General features: G+C 43.4%; 1 protein-coding gene and 1 pseudogene across 1 annotated transcript; both read left to right on the top strand.

Annotated features, from left to right (window-relative positions):
* The first annotated feature begins 7,212 nt into the window (after positions 1–7,212).
* LOC123067261 (KDEL-tailed cysteine endopeptidase CEP1-like) lies at positions 7,213–8,432 on the top strand (annotated as a pseudogene).
* A 9,125-nt stretch (positions 8,433–17,557) lies between these two features.
* LOC123064653 (UDP-glycosyltransferase 83A1-like) lies at positions 17,558–18,974 on the top strand. The gene has a single exon (XM_044488090.1). The coding sequence runs from the start codon at positions 17,558–17,560 to the stop codon at positions 18,965–18,967; it is 1,410 nt and encodes a 469-aa protein (XP_044344025.1). The 3' UTR covers positions 18,968–18,974.
* The last annotated feature ends 296 nt before the right edge of the window (positions 18,975–19,270 follow it).

Here is a 19,270-nt window from a genome sequence, read left to right as displayed (position 1 = left end):
TTGATATTCCTTTTCCTCGAAATACTGAAACAGGCAATAAAACAGCAATATGGGCTGGGCCTCCGGTTAATAGGTTAGTCCCAAAAGTAATATAAAAGTGTATAATAAAGCCCATAATCATTCAAAACAGATAATAAAATAGCATGAATGCTTCATAAATTATAGATACGTTGGAGACGTATCAGCATCCCCAAGCTTAATTCCTACTCGTCCTCGAGTAGGTAAATGATAAAGAAAGAATTTATGAAGTGTGAATGCTAGAAGGTGCACAAGTTTGATCAATGATAATTTCAATCACCTTTTCTAGCATGATAATATGTCATAACAGTAGTTCATCCCATAAAACTTCTCACGATAAAGTAACAAGTAATTCACATGTGAAAGCATAGACCATAAACTTTCTTGAAAACTAGCAAACTTCATTCTCAGTCATCAAACAATTGCAATTCATCTTATTTTCAGGAATAATAAACTTCACATATTCAACTATCATATAGTCTTCTACAATTGCTAACACTCACGCAATACTAATGGTTATGGAGTTTCAATCGGACACTGAGAAAGATAGGGGCTTATAGTGTTGCCTCCCAACGTATTCACCTTTGGGTTATGTCAACAATAATAGTTCATGCTAACATACATCCAATAGAATATCTTAGATATAGTATATGAATATATTTAAAATAATAAAATAATATATATAGTACCACATGGTAGTATATGAGACATGTGGGGTAACTACCACCGGGTGGTAGAATGGATTTTCCCTATATATATATATATATGTATATATACATATGTGTATATATATATCAGGATCACCCCAACACAAAGTGCTTGCCAAAGGATAAAATGAAAAAGGGAAAGGTGAAGATCACCTTGACTCTTGCATAAAAGTAAAAGACATAAAGTAAAATATAGGCCCTTCGCAAAGGGAAGTAGAGGTTGTCATGCGCTTTTAGGGTTGGATGCACAAAACCTTAATGCGAATGAACGTCACTTTATATTGCCACTTGTATATGGACCTTTATTATGCAGTCCGTCGCTTTTATTGCTTCCATAACAAGATCGTATAAAGCTATTTTCTTCACACCAAAAGATCATACATATTTAGAGAGCAATTTTTATTGCTTGCACCGATGACAACTTACTTGAAGGATCTTACTAAATCCATAGGTAGGTATGGTGGACTCTCATGGAAAAACTGGGTTTAGGGATATTTAGAAGCACAGGTAGTATCTCTACTTGGTGCAAGGAATTTTGGCTAGCATGAGGGGGAAAGGCAAGCTCAACATGTTTGAATGATCCATGACAATATACTTTAACTGAGATGTCAGAAAACATAAACCATTACGTTGTCTTCGTTGTCCAACATCAACTCTTTAGCATGTCATACTTAATGAGTGCTCCCAATTATAAAAGATGTCTAGGATAGTATATTTATATGTGGAATCTCTCTTCCTTCAATATTCTTTCATGAATTGTTCAAATGACCAATACAATGCTTGCCAACCTTCAATAAATTTACAACCTCTACTTCTTAGATGTGAAGTCATTACTCCCCATGAGATAAGCAAATGAGACATATATAATTTCACATTTATGACATTCAACTCATTCAACCATTACTCATAGGATATAAGTGAAGAACACGAGTAAATGACAAACTACTCCAAAAAGATGTAAGTGAAGAACAATGAGTAGCTAAATAATTATGCAACTATGTGAAGACTCTCTCTCATTAAAGAAATTCAGATCTTGGTATCTTATTCAAACAGCAAGCAAAACAAAATAAAATGAAATTGCAAGGATAGCACAACTTATGTGAAGAAGCAAAAACTTAGGCTCAACCGATACTAACCGATAGTTGTTGAAGAAGAAAGGTGGGATGCCTACCGGGGCATCCCCATGCTTAGATGCTTGAGACTTCTTTAAATATTATCTTGGGGTGCCTTGGGCATCCCCAAGCTTAAACTTTTGTGTCTCCTTAATGCCTCTCATATCATGGTTTCTCTTTTTATCAAAAGCTTCATCCACACCAAACTCAACAAGAACTCGTGAGATAGGTTAGTATAAACCAATGCAAAACCTTATCATTTTCTACCGTAACAAATCACTAAAATTATTATTCAACATTGCATACTAAATGCCTCTGCATATTTAATACTCCTATCCTCCAATAGAATCATTAAACAAGCAAACATATGCAAACATAACAGCAATCTGCCAAAACAGTACAGTCTGTAAAGAATGCAAGAGTATCAATACTTCCCTAACTCCAAAAATTATGAAATAAAATTCCCACTGTAATAAATTTATAAGAGATCATCATGCAAAAGATTTCATCATTATATCATTCTCTCATGTTTCTAGGGAATTTTTGCAACAGCGGTAAACTTTCTGTTTTCAAACAGCAACACGTATACTAGCAAAATAAGCATGGTAAAGGCTATCCTTGACATTTTTATTGAAAATAAAGATGCAAAAACATTATTATAAATAACAGCAAGCAAATACTAACAAAAGAAAATGACGCTCCAAGCAAAACACATATCATATGGTGAATAAAAATATAGCTCCAAGTAAAATTACCGATGAACGAAGACGAAAGAGGGGATGCCATCCGGGGCATCCCAAGCTTAGGCTCTTGGTTGTCCTTGAATATTACCTTGGGGTGCCTTGGGCATCCCCAAGCTTTCTCTCTTGCCACTACTTATTTCATAGTCCATCGAATCTTTACCCAAAACTTGAAAACTTCACAACACAAAACTCAACAGAAAACTCGTAAGCTCCGTTAGTATAAAAAATAAAACCAACCCAAAACTTGAAAACTTCACAACACAAAACTCAACAGAAAACTCGTAAGCTCCGTTAGTATAAAAAATAAAACCACCAATTAGGTACTGTAATGAACTCATTCTAAATTCATATTGGTGTAATATATACTATACTCCAACTTATTTGTGGTTCATACCCTCCGATACTACTCATAGATTCATCAAAATAAGCAAACAACACATAGAAAACAGAATCTGTCAAAAACAGAACAGTCTGTAGTAATCTGTATCAAACGTATACTTCTAGAACACCAAAGATCCTACCAAATTAGGAAGTCCTCAGAAATTCGAGTACCAATCTAGAGCAAAAGGAGTCAGATCAGAAGCTAGTTTCTGTGAATTAACAAAACTAATTTACTGGGTGCAAAAGTTTCTGATTCTCAGCAGGATCAACACAACTATTACCGTAAGCTATCCTAAAGGTCTTACTTGGCACTTTATTGAAACAAAAGCTATAAAACATGATTACTACAGTAGTATAATCATGTGAACACACAAAAATAGTAAGGGTAAATATTGGGTTGTCTCCCAACAAGCGTTTTTTTAATGCCTTTCTAGCTAGGCATGATGATGACAATGATGCTCACATAAATGATAAGAATTGAAACATAACGGAAGCATCATGAAGCATATGACTAGCACATTTAAGTCTAACCGCTTCCTATGCATAGGAATTTTGTGAGCAAACAACTTATGGGAACAATAATCAACAAGCATAGGAAGGTAAAACAAGCATAGTTTGAAGATTTTAAGCACATAGAGAGGAAACTTGATATTATTGCAATTCCTACAAGCATATATTCCTCCCTCATAATAATTTTCAGTAGCATCATGAATGAATTCAACAATATAACCAGCACCTAAAGCATTCTTTTCATGATCTACAAGCATAGAAAATTCACTACTCTCCACATAAGCGAAATTCTTCTCATCAATGGTAGTGGGAGCAAACTCAACAAAATAATTATCATGTGAGGCATAATCCAATTGAAAACTAAAATCATGATGACAAGTTTCTTGGTTATCATTATTCCTAATAGCATACAAGTCATCACAATAATCATCATAGATAGCAACTTTGTTCTCATAATTAATTGGATCCTCTTCCGAAATAGTGGAATCATCACTAAATAAAGTTGACACTCTTCCAAATCCACTTTCATACTCATCACAGTAAGATTCAACATCCTCCAAAATAGTGGGATCACTAATTCCTAAAGTTGACACTCTTCCAAACCCACTTTCATCAATATGATCATCATAAATAGGAGGCATGCTTTCATCATAATAATTTTGCTCATCAAAACTTGGAGGACAAAAAATATCATCTTCATCAAACATAGCTTCCCCAAGCTTGTGGCTTTGCATATCATTAACATCGTGGATATTCAAGGAATTCAGACTAACAACATTGCAATCATGCTCATCATACAAAGATCTAGTACCAAACATTCTAATGCATTCTTCTTCTAGCACTTGAGAACAATTTTCCTTTCCATCATTCTCACGAAAGATATTAAAAAGATGAAGCGTATGAGACAAACTTAACTCCATTTTTTTGTAGTTTTCTTTTATAAACTAAACTAGTGATAAAACAAGAAACAAAAAGATTCGATTGCAAGATCTAAAGATATACCTTCAAGCACTCGCCTCCCGGCAACGGCGCCAGAAAAGAGCTTGATGTCTACTACAAAACCTTCTTCTTGTAGACGTTGTTGGGCCTGCAAGTGCACATGTTTGTAGGACAGTAGCAAATTTCCCTCAAGTGGATGACCTAAGGTTTATCAATCCGTGGGAGGCGTAGGATGAAGATGGTCTCTCTCAAACAACCCTGCAACCAAACAACAAAGAGTCTCTTGTGTTCCCAACACACCCAATACAATGGTAAATTGTATAGGTGCACTAGTTCGGCGAAGAGATGGTGATACAAGTGCAATATGGATGGTAGATATAGGTTTTTGTAATCTGAAAATATAAAAACAGCAAGGTAACTAATGATAAAAGTGAGCGTAAACGGTATTGCAATGGTAGGAAACAAGGCCTAGGGTTCATACTTTCACTAGTGCAAGTTCTCTCAACAATAATAACATAGATAGATCATATAACAATCCCTCAACATGCAACAAAGAGTCACTCCAAAGCCACTAATAGCGGAGAACAAACGAAGAGATTATGGTAGGGTATGAAACCACCTCAAAGTTATCCTTTCTGTTCTATCTATTCAAGAGTTCGTAGTAAAATAACATAATGCTATTCTTTCCGCTCAATCCATCATAGAGTTCATACTAGAATAACACCTTAAGACACAAATCAACCAAAACCCTAATGTCACCTAGATACTCCATTGTCACCTCAAGTATCCGTGGGCATGATTATACGATATGAATCACACAATCTCAGATTCATCCAACCAACACAAAGTACTTCAAAGAGTGCCCCAAAGTTTCTACCGAAGAGTCAAGAAAACGTGTGCCAACCCCTATGCATAGGTTCATGGGCGGAACCCGCAAGTTGGTCACCAAAACATACATCAAGTGGCACGTGATATCCCATTGTCACCACAGATAAACACGGCAAGACATACATCAAGTGTTCTCATCATAAAGACTCAATCCGATAAGATAACTTCAAGAGGGAAACTCAATTCATCACAAGAGAGTAGAGGGGGAGAAACATCATAAGATCCAACTATAATAGCAAAGCTCGCGATACATCAAGATCATGCCATAGAGAGAACACGAGAGAGAGAGAGAGAGAGAGAGAGAGAGAGAGAGAGATCAAACACATAGCTAATGGTACATACCCTCAGCCCCAAGGGTGAACTACTCCCTCCTCGTCATGGATAGCACCGGGATGATGAAGATGGCCACCGGTGATGGGTTCCCCCTCCGGCAGGGTGCTGGAACGGGCTCCCGAGAGGTTTTTGGTGGCTGCAGTGGCTTGCGGCGGCGGAACACCCGATCTATCTTCTCCGTGGATGTTTTCAGGGTACGTGGGACTATATAGGCGAAAGAAGTCGGTCGGGGGGTTCGAGGGGCCCACGAGATAGGGGGCGCGCCCCCTATCTCCTGGCCTCCTCGAGGATCTTCTGACATGAACTCCAAGTCTCCAGGATCATATTCTTTCAAAAAATCACGCTGCCAAAGGTTTCATTCCGTTTGGACTCCGTTTGATATTCCTTTTCCTCGAAATACTGAAACAGGCAAGAAAACATCAATATGGGCTGGGCCTCCGGTTAATAGATTAGTCCCAAAAGTAATATAAAAGTGTATAATAAAGCCCATAATCATTCAAAACAGATAATAAAATAGCATGAATACTTCATAAATTATAGATACGTTGGAGACGTATCATCCGGCCGAAGCCCGAGCCGGGCATGCTCCCGGTGAAGCCGGAGCACGCCGGCTTGGTGGCCCCCGACAACGAGTCCGCCCTGAAATGGGTGAAGGAGGACTACGTCCGCGAGCAGGTGCGCCGCCAGCGTCGGGCGTACCTGGAGACCCAGGCCCGTAGCCGCGCCGAGGCTCGTCGCCGTGCCGAGGAGGGCGGCGTTATCGTCATCGGCAGCGATGACGAGGGCGAGGCCGGGCCGTCAAGCGCCCCACCACGTGTCGGCGACCCCAGCGAGGGCTGCAACAGGGACGCCGCAGGTGAGGCGCGCGACGATGACGACGACGGCGGCAGCGGCGACTACACACGCTTCTCGGCATGTAGACGACGGCGACGGTGGCGGCTGGGCCTCTTAGTTTGTGTTTTAAGTTATTTAGGCGTAGTTCTTGCATGTTTTTAAGTTTTTGTACAAATTTCGACCAAGTTTGGCCGAGTTCCTGCAAAAGTCGTCGAGTTTGTAAAAAATTGAAACGAGCTTCGCCGAACCCGCGCCGACCGTGGACGTATGACTGGGAACGAATCGAACCCCAGGAGCCAATCTAGCGTCGGTTCGCCCCCAGGCCGCTTTTTTTCGACGCCCTGAGGCCGAACGGCTGGAGATGCTCTAGTAAAGCTACTGACCGTATACCACGAATCCATCATCAAAGATGATACGATCTTAGCGTCAGAAGGTGTGTGCACTTGCCGTTGCCTAGTTGGGATTGGGGCACACGCACTGCCTATGAGAAAGATGAAGTAGCGAGCATACGTGCACGTGTGCCAGCCGAATAAATTCCCAAACAAGAGGCAAGTGCCAACAGCTCCTGAACTGCATCTTCAAATCCATGGCCGCCGACGTACGCCTGTGTGCGGCGTGCTTGTGGCTTGTGCTTGCCACCACCACTACATAAGAACCAAATGATCAGCATGCATGGCCATCAGACCCACTCATCTCACAACATATAGCAAGCAGCTAACTAGCTAGCACGTACGTACATTCAGAAGTTAGTCAAGAGAGCTTGCTGGCCTTGCCAAGGTGACAAGACAATGGCGAGAGCGCTTGTGCTCGCGACCAACATGGCCATGGCCGTGCTGGTCATGCTGCTGGCCACGGGGCCAGCGCCTGCTAGCGCCATGAACTTCGCGGAGGCGGACCTGGCGTCGGAGGAGTCCCTCTGGGCGCTGTACGAGCGTTGGCGCGCGTAGCACACGGTGGCGCGCGACCTCGGCGAGAAGGCCCGTCGCTTCAACGTGTTCAGGGAGAACGTGCGGCTCATCCACCAGTTCAACCGCGGCGACGCGCCCTACAAACTCCGCCTCAACCGCTTCGGCGACATGACCACCGACGAGTTCCGCCGCGCCTACGCCTCTTCCCGCATCGCGCACCACCGCATGTTCCACCCTAAGGCAGGTGGTGGGGGTTTCATGCACGGCGACAGGATTTCCGCCCCGTCGTCGGTCGACTGGCGGCAGAAGGGCGCGGTGACCGCCGTCAAGGACCAGGGGCAGTGCGGCAGCTCCTGGGCCTTCTCGACGATCGCAGCGGTGGAGGGCATCAACGCGATCCGGACCAAGAACCTGACGTCGCTCTCGGAGCAGGAGCTGGTGGACTGCGACACCGCCGACGGCAACTCCGGCTGCAACGGCGGTATCATGGACAAGGCATTCCAGTACATCGCCGATAATGGCGGGGTCGCCACCGAGGACGCCTACCCCTACACGGCCCAGCAGGCCTCCACCTGCAACACCGGGGCGCCCCGCGTTGTCACCATCGACGGGTACGAGGACGCCTACCCCTACACGGCCCAGCAGGCCTCCACCTGCAACACCGGGGCGCCCCGCGTTGTCACCATCGACGGGTACGAGGACGTGCCGGCCAACAACGAGAAGGCGCTGAAGAAGGCTGTGGCTGCACAGCCGGTGTCCGTGGCCGTCGACGCAGGCGGGTTCCAGTTTTATTCGGAGGGGGTGTTCACCGGGGAGTGCGGGACCGAGCTGGACCATGGCGTTGCGGTGGTGGGGTACGGCATCACCGTAGATGGCACCAAGTACTGGATCGTGAAGAACTCGTGGGGCGAGGAGTGGGGCGAGAATGGGTACATCCGCATGGAGCGCGACGTCAAGGATAAGAAGGGCCTTTGCGGGATCGCCATGGACGCTTCCTACCCGATCAAGACCTCGCCCAACGCCCCAACCCCGAGTCTGTCCATGACGAGCTCTGATTAATACTCCATGACCAAGAGTATATTACATATTAGTTACTGCAAACTAGAAACAAAATAAAATCAATCACGATGAAATTAACACATGCATCAGCTGCTTGTAAAGAAGTAATCATTATTGTCATGAGCATTTTGCTATATCAAATAAAAACAATATTATCTCTGTGCTACTTTGTCGAAATATCTCTGTGTGTAATCTTTAAGGTTCTATCCAATCAACTACTAACGCTTTAATTCTAGATCATGCAATGCCTGCTTTATGAGGAGAGGTGGATGTCACTAGTACAAACTTGAGTAGCAAGCCGCCAGCGCCGCCAAGTGCGAGCTTTGTCAGCATCCGAACCTGCAACCTGAAGAAATCATTAACTCTTAAGGGTGGAAGCAGTAGCTCTTTTTTCCTTTCGACATAGTAGCTCGTTTTGTTACGCGCCGCTGGACGATGTTACTTCGATTTGCGATCCTTCATCCGACAGCTACTGGTTTTCTAAGCATCCACTGTTAACTTTCCGAAGACAGCTTTGCTGCACTTTAGCTTTACTTTTACCTCCACTTTTATGAGGTTATAAAAAGCCATAGTTTTTGGAGAAGTGGGCATCTCTCCTTGTATTTGGTTAAACCCTAGCGCTGCCACTTGTAATGGTTCGGCACAGCTTTCCTCTGTAATCGAATCTACCTTAGTAAAAGCCATGGTCTCCCATAGAAGTACCCCTTAATTACTTTCAAAGAAAACTGTGCATGTATGATTTCTCGCCTTCTTGTTGTCACTTTTGTTTCGGGTGTCATGTGCATGTATAATGTATAATCGATTTCAAAATTTGTTGCAATATTTGGTCAATTTTGTCCAGAACAAAATGATTTTTCGTGCTGTGTTTTAAGGTGATAAAATGCCCTGAGCATTGATAATACGTTATCACCTAAGCACCCAGTATTACAGGGATATCTTTGTCTCGTCATGTGGTATCATGTCAATACTAAATCTAGAAATGATTAGCTAGCTGGACAAAAGCAATCTTAACAGTCAAACAAGTTTGCATGGCTTCTCACAAGTCCGTACAATCACACGTTAGTACAGATAATACAAGAAACAGAGGTACCTGACTGATAGGTTAATGCTGCACTTACGTAGATAAAGTTACGTAGTTTACGTAAAAAGGAGACTGAGGTCTGAGGCTCACAGGAGGAGCCAACGACATAGCCCGGTGTACCTGGGTCGGCCAGTGGGAAGGGCGCTCGGGGATCAAACGACGTGGAGCCCCTTGGAGCCAGCCGCGGGAGGCGAGCGTGAATAAGACGGCGCGGAGGGCCTCCTCGCCGAGGCATGCACTGTCTTGCCGGCCGGCGTGAGTAATGCATCCTGAAGGGTGGTGGATGCCGCGGATGGGTGGGTCCTCCTTGCCCGTCGCACGTGGGACCGTGCTTGAGGCCTTGCTCGTGGGCGCGCCTGAAGCCGCCCCTTGAGGGTGGTTCTAAGCGCGCATGCGAATTACCCGTCATGGACCGCCTAGGAGGGTCGCCCGGGCGCCCCCCAGATAGATCGACATGTCACATGGAAACGAACGACGCGGAGGCACTCCTCACCATAAAAGAGCCCCGGAAACGGTTACTCTAGCATCTTTTATAAGAGTAATTTGGATCGCAGCTTAACAATATGTGATCCTTAATTATTGAGTGTGTCTAAGGTCTCAATCAGGTGATGGTCTATATGGGAAGAAAAAGGAAAAAACTGAAAAGAATTTTTTGTACGAATATGAATGCAAGATCAATGGAATACAACATCGACTAAGACATAACGAAGTCTAAGTCGAGAGACTTAGCAAATAGTCTCAGTCAGCTCATAGTGTATATGGGAAGAAAAAGAAAAAAAAACTAAAAAGAATTTTTTGCATGAATCTCGATGCAAGATCAATGGAATACAACATCGACTGAGACATAACGAAGTCTAAGCCGAGTGAGATTTAGCAAAACTGTTAATTATTTTCATGTTGCCTCTTGTGTTATGCCTTAGACTAGCCGTAGTGGTGAGTAACTTAGAGTAACATGCATATGTGCGGTGTCATGCAACACTTCATTTATTAGGTTGTAGACTTATCTTGTCTTGGTATGTGTGATGTTACTCATACTATGAGTAACTAGCTATGTTAGGGCATCTCAACAATTTGTATGTTAGCTTGTTCGTACAATATGTCAAGCCATCAACCAAGACCTTAACATACAACTACTCCAATAGGTTGTATCTAGTTTGTCCAATAATATGTGAGATAAATAAGGTGCTCTCTCATTCTACATTGAAGCTTGTGCAAGGGGTGTTGGTTCATGTACATGCAACCTCACTCTCTTTCTTCATTTATTGTACGACACATCATCAAAAAATTTATGTGGCAAAGTCTACCAACAACTTTCTTACAACCATTGGAGATGCCCTTACCATATACCTTCTTTTCTTCATTAATTACTTGTCACATCATTTATTTTACCTAGATATGTGTGATATTACCACATATGTTACTTTCACTGTGGGTAGTTTATCATGATATCCGATATTTTTTGAAAAGAGGCGCTTTATTACTTAAAAGATTTAAGCATACACCCGGTCTCTTCATAACTAAGATGCACATAGCCAAAAAAGGTCTTCTCACACAATCCAAAAATAAAAGGGCGAAATACAAAAACATGAAGAGACCGTAATAACGCCTAAAGCAGAGGGGGGCCAATCCTAAGATCATGCTACCACCCATGTTGGGTAAAAGTATCGCTCGCCGTAGCCTTCAATCGTGCACACACCTTCATAAATAAGGTCTCGATTCTCCATAAGTTGTAGAGAGGACCATAAACAAAGAGTCCCGGTACATCTGTAGATAACCTACATCAGAAAAGTACTTTTATCGTTAAAAACCTTATCATTTCTACATACCCAAAGCGACCAAATAACAGCAAGCGCTCCCACCCTGAGAAAAGTTCTAAACCTGTGATCAATCCCATGTAATCAGTTGCCAAATACATTAGCAGCACTACACGAAGGATACAAGCCAGAAACTATTTGGATGACTGACCATATAGAACGAGCCAATTTGCATTGGAAGAATAAATGTTTTATTGTTTCATCATGGTGACAAAAGACACATTGCGGACTTCCATGCCAATTCCTCTTAATAAGGTTATCTTTAGTAAGAATGACTCCGCGACGAAGATACCATGCAAAGATTTTTTTTCTCTGAAAGGTATCTTCCTCTTCAAGATCTTCTTATTATCAACTGGCACATCAGACTGGATTAACGCTCTATACATAGACTCCACTAAGAATTGTCCATTCCCATGAAGGTTCCATCGAAATACATCAGACCTATGTGACAGGTGCACCGTGGACAACCACTGGAGCAGGATATTCCACGATTGGAGTCTGGGTCCAATTAAGAAAGAATTCCTTATTTAACACTATCTTAAATTTCATTTTCTTATTTGACACTGAAAAACTTTTTCTTCTCTATCTAACAACGAGTTTAAATTTTGTGGCTTTTATGACACTTTCGTCCATTTTGAGTCTAAATAGCACTTGAAAAGACCCTTTTGCCCCTCATGTGATATGTGTTTGTGCGGGGCAGTAGCACACACACGCAACATCAGTGCGAGGGCAATAGCACACATGTAGCAGCACATACCACACCAGCATACACGCACGCAACTCACTCACAGGCAGCAAACACACACACGCAACAACATCAACAGCCCACACAACAGCACGGACGCACGCAGTGTTGGCGCTGCCTCTCGCAGCACCTCTTCTTGTTCCTCCATTGCCTCATACAACTCGCTTTTTTGCTTTCTCTCTCAACACAAAGAACACATATGACCATGGAACACACCCCACAAACACACTAGCACCAAGGAGGATGAACAATGGCTTTGCCAAGAGGTCAGCTCCTTCGTTCACATGAGAGACGATCCGGCACTCTCGCCCACTATACGTGTCAATATGCAACATATATACCCCCTCCTTTCTCAAATATAAGTCTTTTTAGAGATTCCAACAAATAACTACATACGAAGCTAAATATGTGAATCTACACTTTAAAATATGTCTACATACATCCATATGTTGTAGTCCGTTTGAAATGCCTTAAAAGACTTGTATTTAGGAACGGAGGGAGTACAAGGGTTGGACTCACACATACACCAACTATCCAGCACTCTCGCCGACTAACCTATGAACCTGGCCACTAACTAATCCCTATCTACATGCATGCCCAAGTCTAGCACTTGCGCAACATCCCATAACTTTGAGTTAATTGCACAGAAGTACCACAATTCGGGTATCATATGCAGATTGGTACCACGATTGCTAATTTTTGCGTGTCAGTACCAACATTGGTCCAAATTTTTGCAAAAAAGGCTAAAATGTTGATTTATACGTATTGACAGTGTATCTGACCGTTGGGGCCCGTCCGTCAGGTGCCGACGTGGCATATTTTTTGCAGAAAACCCCTTGGCTTTATATGTAATCACATAAATGCCCATTTTTTCGCAGGAAAACCGCCATTGAGATGGAATTTTTTTTGTTCGCAAGTTTTTCACGGACTTGTTCGAAAGTTTCCGGCCCAGCAGGTCTGCAGCTGCGCGCGCTAGCCACTACGCCACAGCGTCGCTGTTGACGTGATCCAGGTGAAAGGTTTATTATACTAGCACACACACGCTGGGGCGGCAGCTGGGCCAAGCAAAGCCTGCAATATTTTACAAAAAATTTAGTAGATGCAAAATGATCATTTTTTAATAGATGCAAAATGATCATTTTTTCTTATTTTTACACAGGCTGTATTAATAGAATTATCTTTGAGAAAAATATTAGTTTGGTAAACATGCATATTACTACATTTGTTATTTTTTGACAAATAGAAATATGAACCCGAGAATGAAACTTTCATCGTTTTAAAAAGGTTCAGTATATAGGTGACAAATGGTTTTATAATACAAAATAAGTTCATCGTATATTTGTATAAAATCATTGTATATAAAAAAATGTTCAATGTTCAGTGTGTATTTACAAAAAACGAAAAAATTATTACATGCCTCGGTTAGCCCAACCACCGGTCCAGTGTTTTCTTGTTTGTATAAAGAGGTACTGCCCGCATTTTCTTGTTTTCTTGTTTTAAAATTCACAGACTTTTTCCGCAAATTTATTATGAATTCATGAACATTTTTCGATTCTACGAACATTTTTGAACCCACAAACACTTTATTTCAAACACCTGAATATTTCTTTAATTCATGAACATTTTTGGAATTCGTGAATATATTTAGATTCATGACGTTGTTATGAATTCATGAACAATTTTAGGTTTCCTGGATTTTTTTGAATTCATGAACATTATTTGAATTCCTAAACAGTTTTCATTTATGTGGACATTTTCTCGAATTCATCAACATGTTTCAAATTCATGTACTTTTTTTTTATTTTATGCACATTTATTTGAGTTTATGAATGTGTTGGAAAATTGTGAACATTTTTAAGCTTGAGGTAACTTCTATAATTAGACGTATAAAACACATTTTAATTTAATTTTATAAAGTATAGAAAAAATAAGATATTTATGTGAAGAAAACACGTGGATTTTGTAGGGATTGCTATGCCCGTGCGTGGCTCCCTCGAGTTATGTGTACATTTTTGAATTTATGATCATTTATTTAAATTCGTGAATGATTTCCAAATTTGTGAACCTTTTTTAAAGTTTGACGTAAACTTTCTATTATTAGACATATAAAGCACATTGAGATTTGATTTTATAGATCATTCCTGGAACTACTGAAAAAAGAAAATAAATATGTGAAAACATGGGAAGAAACCACTTTGCATTTTGAAGGGAATCTTATGCCCGTACGTGATTCCCTCGATTTAAGTGTGACACGCCAATGGGTCGGCCACAGCTAATCTATGGATCGTGCATGACTTGCCTGACATGAGCAACGCCTGCATGATAAGAGCTCCTATTCCGCGCGTTATGCGCCAGATTGCTAGACGGCGCTCAAGCGATCGTCGCTTCGGCCTGCCCATGTAAAGCATGACCGCTGCTTCACTCGATCGCTGGACAAGCACTGGGTTGCAGGTTCAACCCCTCCCGCTGGTCGACCGGTTAACCAGACCGGTTCAGTTGACCGTTGACCAGTGGAGTTTTTAAAAAGATCACAGTATTCAAAAATCAGTTTAACATTGTGAAAATATACCCAAAATTCACAAAATGTTCATGAATTTCATGAACATGAAAAGTGTTCATGAATTCAAAAATATTTGCAAACTAGAAAAAGTTCGTGAATTCGAAAAAAAATCATGAATTTGAGAAAAGTTCACAGGTTCAAAAAACATTTGTCGATTTCAAAAATTTCACGAAATCAAAAAAGTTCACAAGTTCAATAAAAGTTGTGGGATTTGAAAAAAGAGTGCGGATTTGAAGAAGTTCATGAAGTTTTAGAAATTTCACATATTCAAAAACTATTCATGGGATTGTAAAAATTTCATGGATTTGACAAAAGTTTGTGTATTTGAAAATTTTCATGAATTTGAATTGTTTTCAGATTTGAAAAAGTCTGTGAATTTTAAAACAAGAAAACAAGAAAATGCGGGCAGTACCTCTTTATACAAACAAGAAAACGCTGGACCGGTGGTTGGGCTAACCAAGGCCTGTAATAGTTTTTTCGTTTTTTGTAAATACACACTGAACATTGAACATTTTTTTATATACAATGATTGTATATAAATATATGATGAACCTTTTTTGTATTATAAAACTATTTGTCACCTATATATTGAACCTTTTTAAAACGATGAAAGTTTCATTCTCGGGTTCATATTTCTATTTGTCAAAAAATAACACATGTAGTAATCTGCATGTTTATCAAACTAATATTTTTCTCAAAGATAATTCTATTAATACAACCTGTGTAAAAATAAGAAAAAATGATCATTTTGCATCTATTAAAAAATGATCATTTTGCATCTACTAATTTTTTTGTAAAATATTGCAGGCTTTGCTTGGCCCAGCTGCCGGCCCAGCGTGTGTGTGCTAGTATAATAAACCTTTCACCTGGTTCTCGTCAACAGCGACGCTGTGGCGTAGTGGCTAGCGCGCGCCGCCGCAGCCTTGCAGGTTGTGGGTTTGAATCACTCTCGCGCTCGTTTTTTCGTTTCGGTTATTTATTTGTTCAATTCGCCGGAAACTTTTGAACAAGTCCGTGAAAAACTTGCGAACGAAAAAAAAACCTTTCAATGGCGGTTTTCTTGCAAAAAAATGGGCATTTATGTGATTACATATAAAGTCAAGGGGTTTTCTGCAAAAAATATGCCACGTCGGCACCTGACGGACGGGCCCCAACGGTCAGATACACTGTCAATATGATAAATCACCATTTTAGCCTTTTTTGCAAAAACTTAGACCAATATTTGTACTGACACGCAAAAATTAACAATCGTGATACCAATCTGCATGTGATACCCAAATTATGGTACTTCTGTACAATTAACTCCATAACCTTTTCTCCCATAATGGCCACACAATCTTGCCTGGACGCAATGCGTACAAACGCGGTCAAGCACTAACAGACTAACTAACTCATCTTATCTCTAGTGCTCAACGTGACATGCAACACACCGATGATCCACACTGGCACTGTATAACACATGACAAGATTAATCCTAACACGCAGCACAGAGGCACGCAACAGCACGCGCGCGCACACACGTACACACGCAATAACAAACCCACACACAGCAGCACACCCGCGGCAGTATAGCACACACGTACGCGCACAAACATACCACATAAAGGCAAAAGGGTCTTTTCAGGTACTCCCTTCATCCCAAAATACCAAAATACTTGTCGGAGAAACGAATAGAAATGAATGTATCTAAAACTAAGATATGTCTAGATACATCAATTCCTTCGACAAGTATTACGGAGGGAGTATTATTCAGGCTTAAAATAGATATAAGTGTTATAAAAGGCATAAAATTTAGACTTGTTACATAGGAAAGAAATTATTTGTTGATGTCAAATAGGGCATAAATTTTAGACACGGTGCTAAATAAGAAATTCTCTCCCAATTAAATCTCTTTTGAATGTCACATTTAGCGGAAATAATCCCATTACCGTGGCGATAGTATCACCCTTATGGAGCACAATGTTGTATAGAGCCGGATATTGTTCCCAAAGTATGGCATTTCCTATCCACCTGCCTCCCAGAATCTAATTTTCAAGCCGTCCTTAATGGAGAAGGATCCATAGCAGAAGAAATATTTCTTCGTAGCCATTAGACCCGCCCAAAAGTATGAATCCACAGGTTCCAGTATACTTGGGATACAGCCTTGGAGCCCCCATATTTCCTCCTTAGGAGGGTTTGCCATACACCTTCTTCCGTCAGAAATTTAAACAACCACTTGCCGAGGAGGGCCCTATTCTTAACTCCAAGGTCATGAATACCCAACCCACCTTGGTCTTTAGGATGGCAAACCACACTCCATTTGGTCAGTCGATATTTTTTTCTCTTGCTATCTCCTTGTCAAAAGAATCTTGACCGGACATGTTGATGCCCATAGTTGGTAGTTCGTCCATCGTCTCCCTTGTCGAGTTTGGTTTTCTTTTCTCCTGTTGTAAGACTGTGGTTTCAATAAGTCAGTTAAATAAAACCAGAGATGATGCTCTCTTTCTCCTGTCTGAAGTTGTCTCCCCCTAGGCGCTAATCCATACACATACAACCTCGCCGCGATTCGTACTTACGTTAAACCTGAAGGGTCTGTTTAGGACACATCTAACCTCATGTCCACTATGTTTGTGGTCTTTTTTTTGTCTTATTTTTTATTCCTTGTTGCTGTATTATTTGTGAGAGTTTAGATGTGACATCTTTAAAAAACATTTAGATGTGAATTAGACAAACTAAAACCCGAAATACTCAGCCTGCCGCCGGCATAGTGTGGCTGACCCACAAACGTCCATACAGTCAGTCAAAAACACACACAAACGTCCAGAATCCAAAGATGCCGAGTTCACGCATCACATTATTCCTGGAACATGTCAACATGAAAACAGGGTTCCCAGTAACTGTACAAGTACCTCTTCTCCACATCCAGTTTTCCAGCGCTCGATCGCCATGGCTGTACCCACGCCCCATGTGCTGGCCTTGCCCTTGCCCACGCAAGGCCATGTCATCCCTCTCATGGAGCTGTCCCACTGCCTCGTGGAGCACGGCATCAAAGTCACCTTCGTCAACACGCAGCACAACCACGACCTCATCCTTGCCTCCCTCCACCTCTCCAAGTCCGAACATGGCAGCAGCCTCGGAGGGGTCGACATGGTGTCCCTACCAGACGGGCTCGCCGACGGCGACGACCGCAAGGACCTCGCGCTGCTCACCCAGTCCTTCTCGGATGCCATGCCCGGCGAGCTGGAGAAGCTCATCGGGAGGGTCCACGAATCGGAATCCGAGTCCGGTGCGTACAAGTTGACGTGGATCATCGCCGACGCGAGCATGGCGTGGGCGTTTCCCGTGGCCAAGCGGCTCGGCCTCCGGGCCGCCGCCTTCAACCCGCTGTCGGTGGCCATGTTCGCCACGAGGATCCGCATCCCCGAGCTCATAAGGGACGGGGTGGTGGACGAGAAAGGCCGGCCGAAGCGGCGCGGCACGTTTCGGCTGGCTCCGGGGATGCCGCCCATGCGCGCGACAGAGCTCTCGTGGAACTGCGCCGGCGACCCCAGTGGCCAGCCGGCCATACTGGATTTCATCCTCCGGAACAACGCCGCCACCCCACTGGCCGAGGCGGTCGTCACCAACTCCGTCCAAGAGCTCGAGCCGGGAGCCATGGCGCTCTTCCCCGACGTCCTCACCGTGGGCCCGCTCCTCTCCGACTCCCAAGACAAGCCGGTCGCAAGCTTCTGGGCCGAGGACGCCACCTGCGCGGCGTGGCTGGACGCGCAGCCTGCCGGCTCCGTCGTGTACGTGGCGTTCGGCAGCTTCGCCATATTCGACCGGGCGCAGCTGGTGGAGCTGGCCGAGGCGCTGGCGCTGACCTCCCGGCCCTTCCTGTGGGTGGTGAGGCCGGACTCGGCGAGCGAGGAGTGGGTCGAAGACCTCCGCCGCCGCGCCGGGCCGCGCGGCCGCGTGGTGGGCTGGTGCCCCCAGCAGCTGGTGCTGGCGCACCCGTCCACGGCGTGCTTCCTGTCGCACTGCGGATGGAACTCGACGCTGGAAGGGCTGGTCAACGGCCTGCCGTTCCTGTCCTGGCCCTACTTCACCGACCAGTTCCTGGACCGGGGATACATCTGCGACGTGTGGCGGACGGGGCTGCAGGTCGCCGGCGAGACGACGGGGACGCTCGTGGGGAGAGAGGTGATACGGGCCAAGGTGGAGGAGCTGCTCGGCGACGCTGAGATCAAGGCCAGGGCGCTCGCGCTGAGGGACGTTGCTCGCCGGGCCGTCGCAGACGGCGGGTCGTCGCGCCGGAATCTCACACGGTTCGTGGACCTCGTCCGAGGATCCATCAGTGACCTAGCTAGTCCCTAGAACACCAATAATGTGCCAAGTCTGACGGAGCGATGACAATGACATCGTGCAAACTCAAACTTAAAAATGTCTTCAACTTCAAACGGTGGCTTAGCTGTGCATCCCATTTACCATCCATCTTCACAGTGTACTTTATTTCGACGAGAGTTTCTAAATTAGAATCCATAATATTCTGTTTTGATGGGGTTTTTTGTCACCCAATAATTTACCCAAACACTAAAAATCTGGGCGCGAACGCATTGGTTGTCGTCCGATTCGTAGCACAAATCTTGAAGCATGGATAGGAGCCATGTCATCCTATGA

Source organism: Triticum aestivum, chromosome 3B (assembly GCF_018294505.1).
Source record: "Triticum aestivum cultivar Chinese Spring chromosome 3B, IWGSC CS RefSeq v2.1, whole genome shotgun sequence".
Classification (NCBI taxonomy): Eukaryota; Viridiplantae; Streptophyta; class Magnoliopsida; order Poales; family Poaceae; genus Triticum; species Triticum aestivum.
This window is presented reverse-complemented; position numbering and strand designations above follow the sequence as displayed.

Excerpts from the sequence above, each read along its gene's own strand:
- LOC123064653 (XM_044488090.1), top strand. The coding sequence starts at position 17,558 with ATGGCTGTACCCACGCCCCATGTGCTGGCCTTGCCCTTGCCCACGCAA.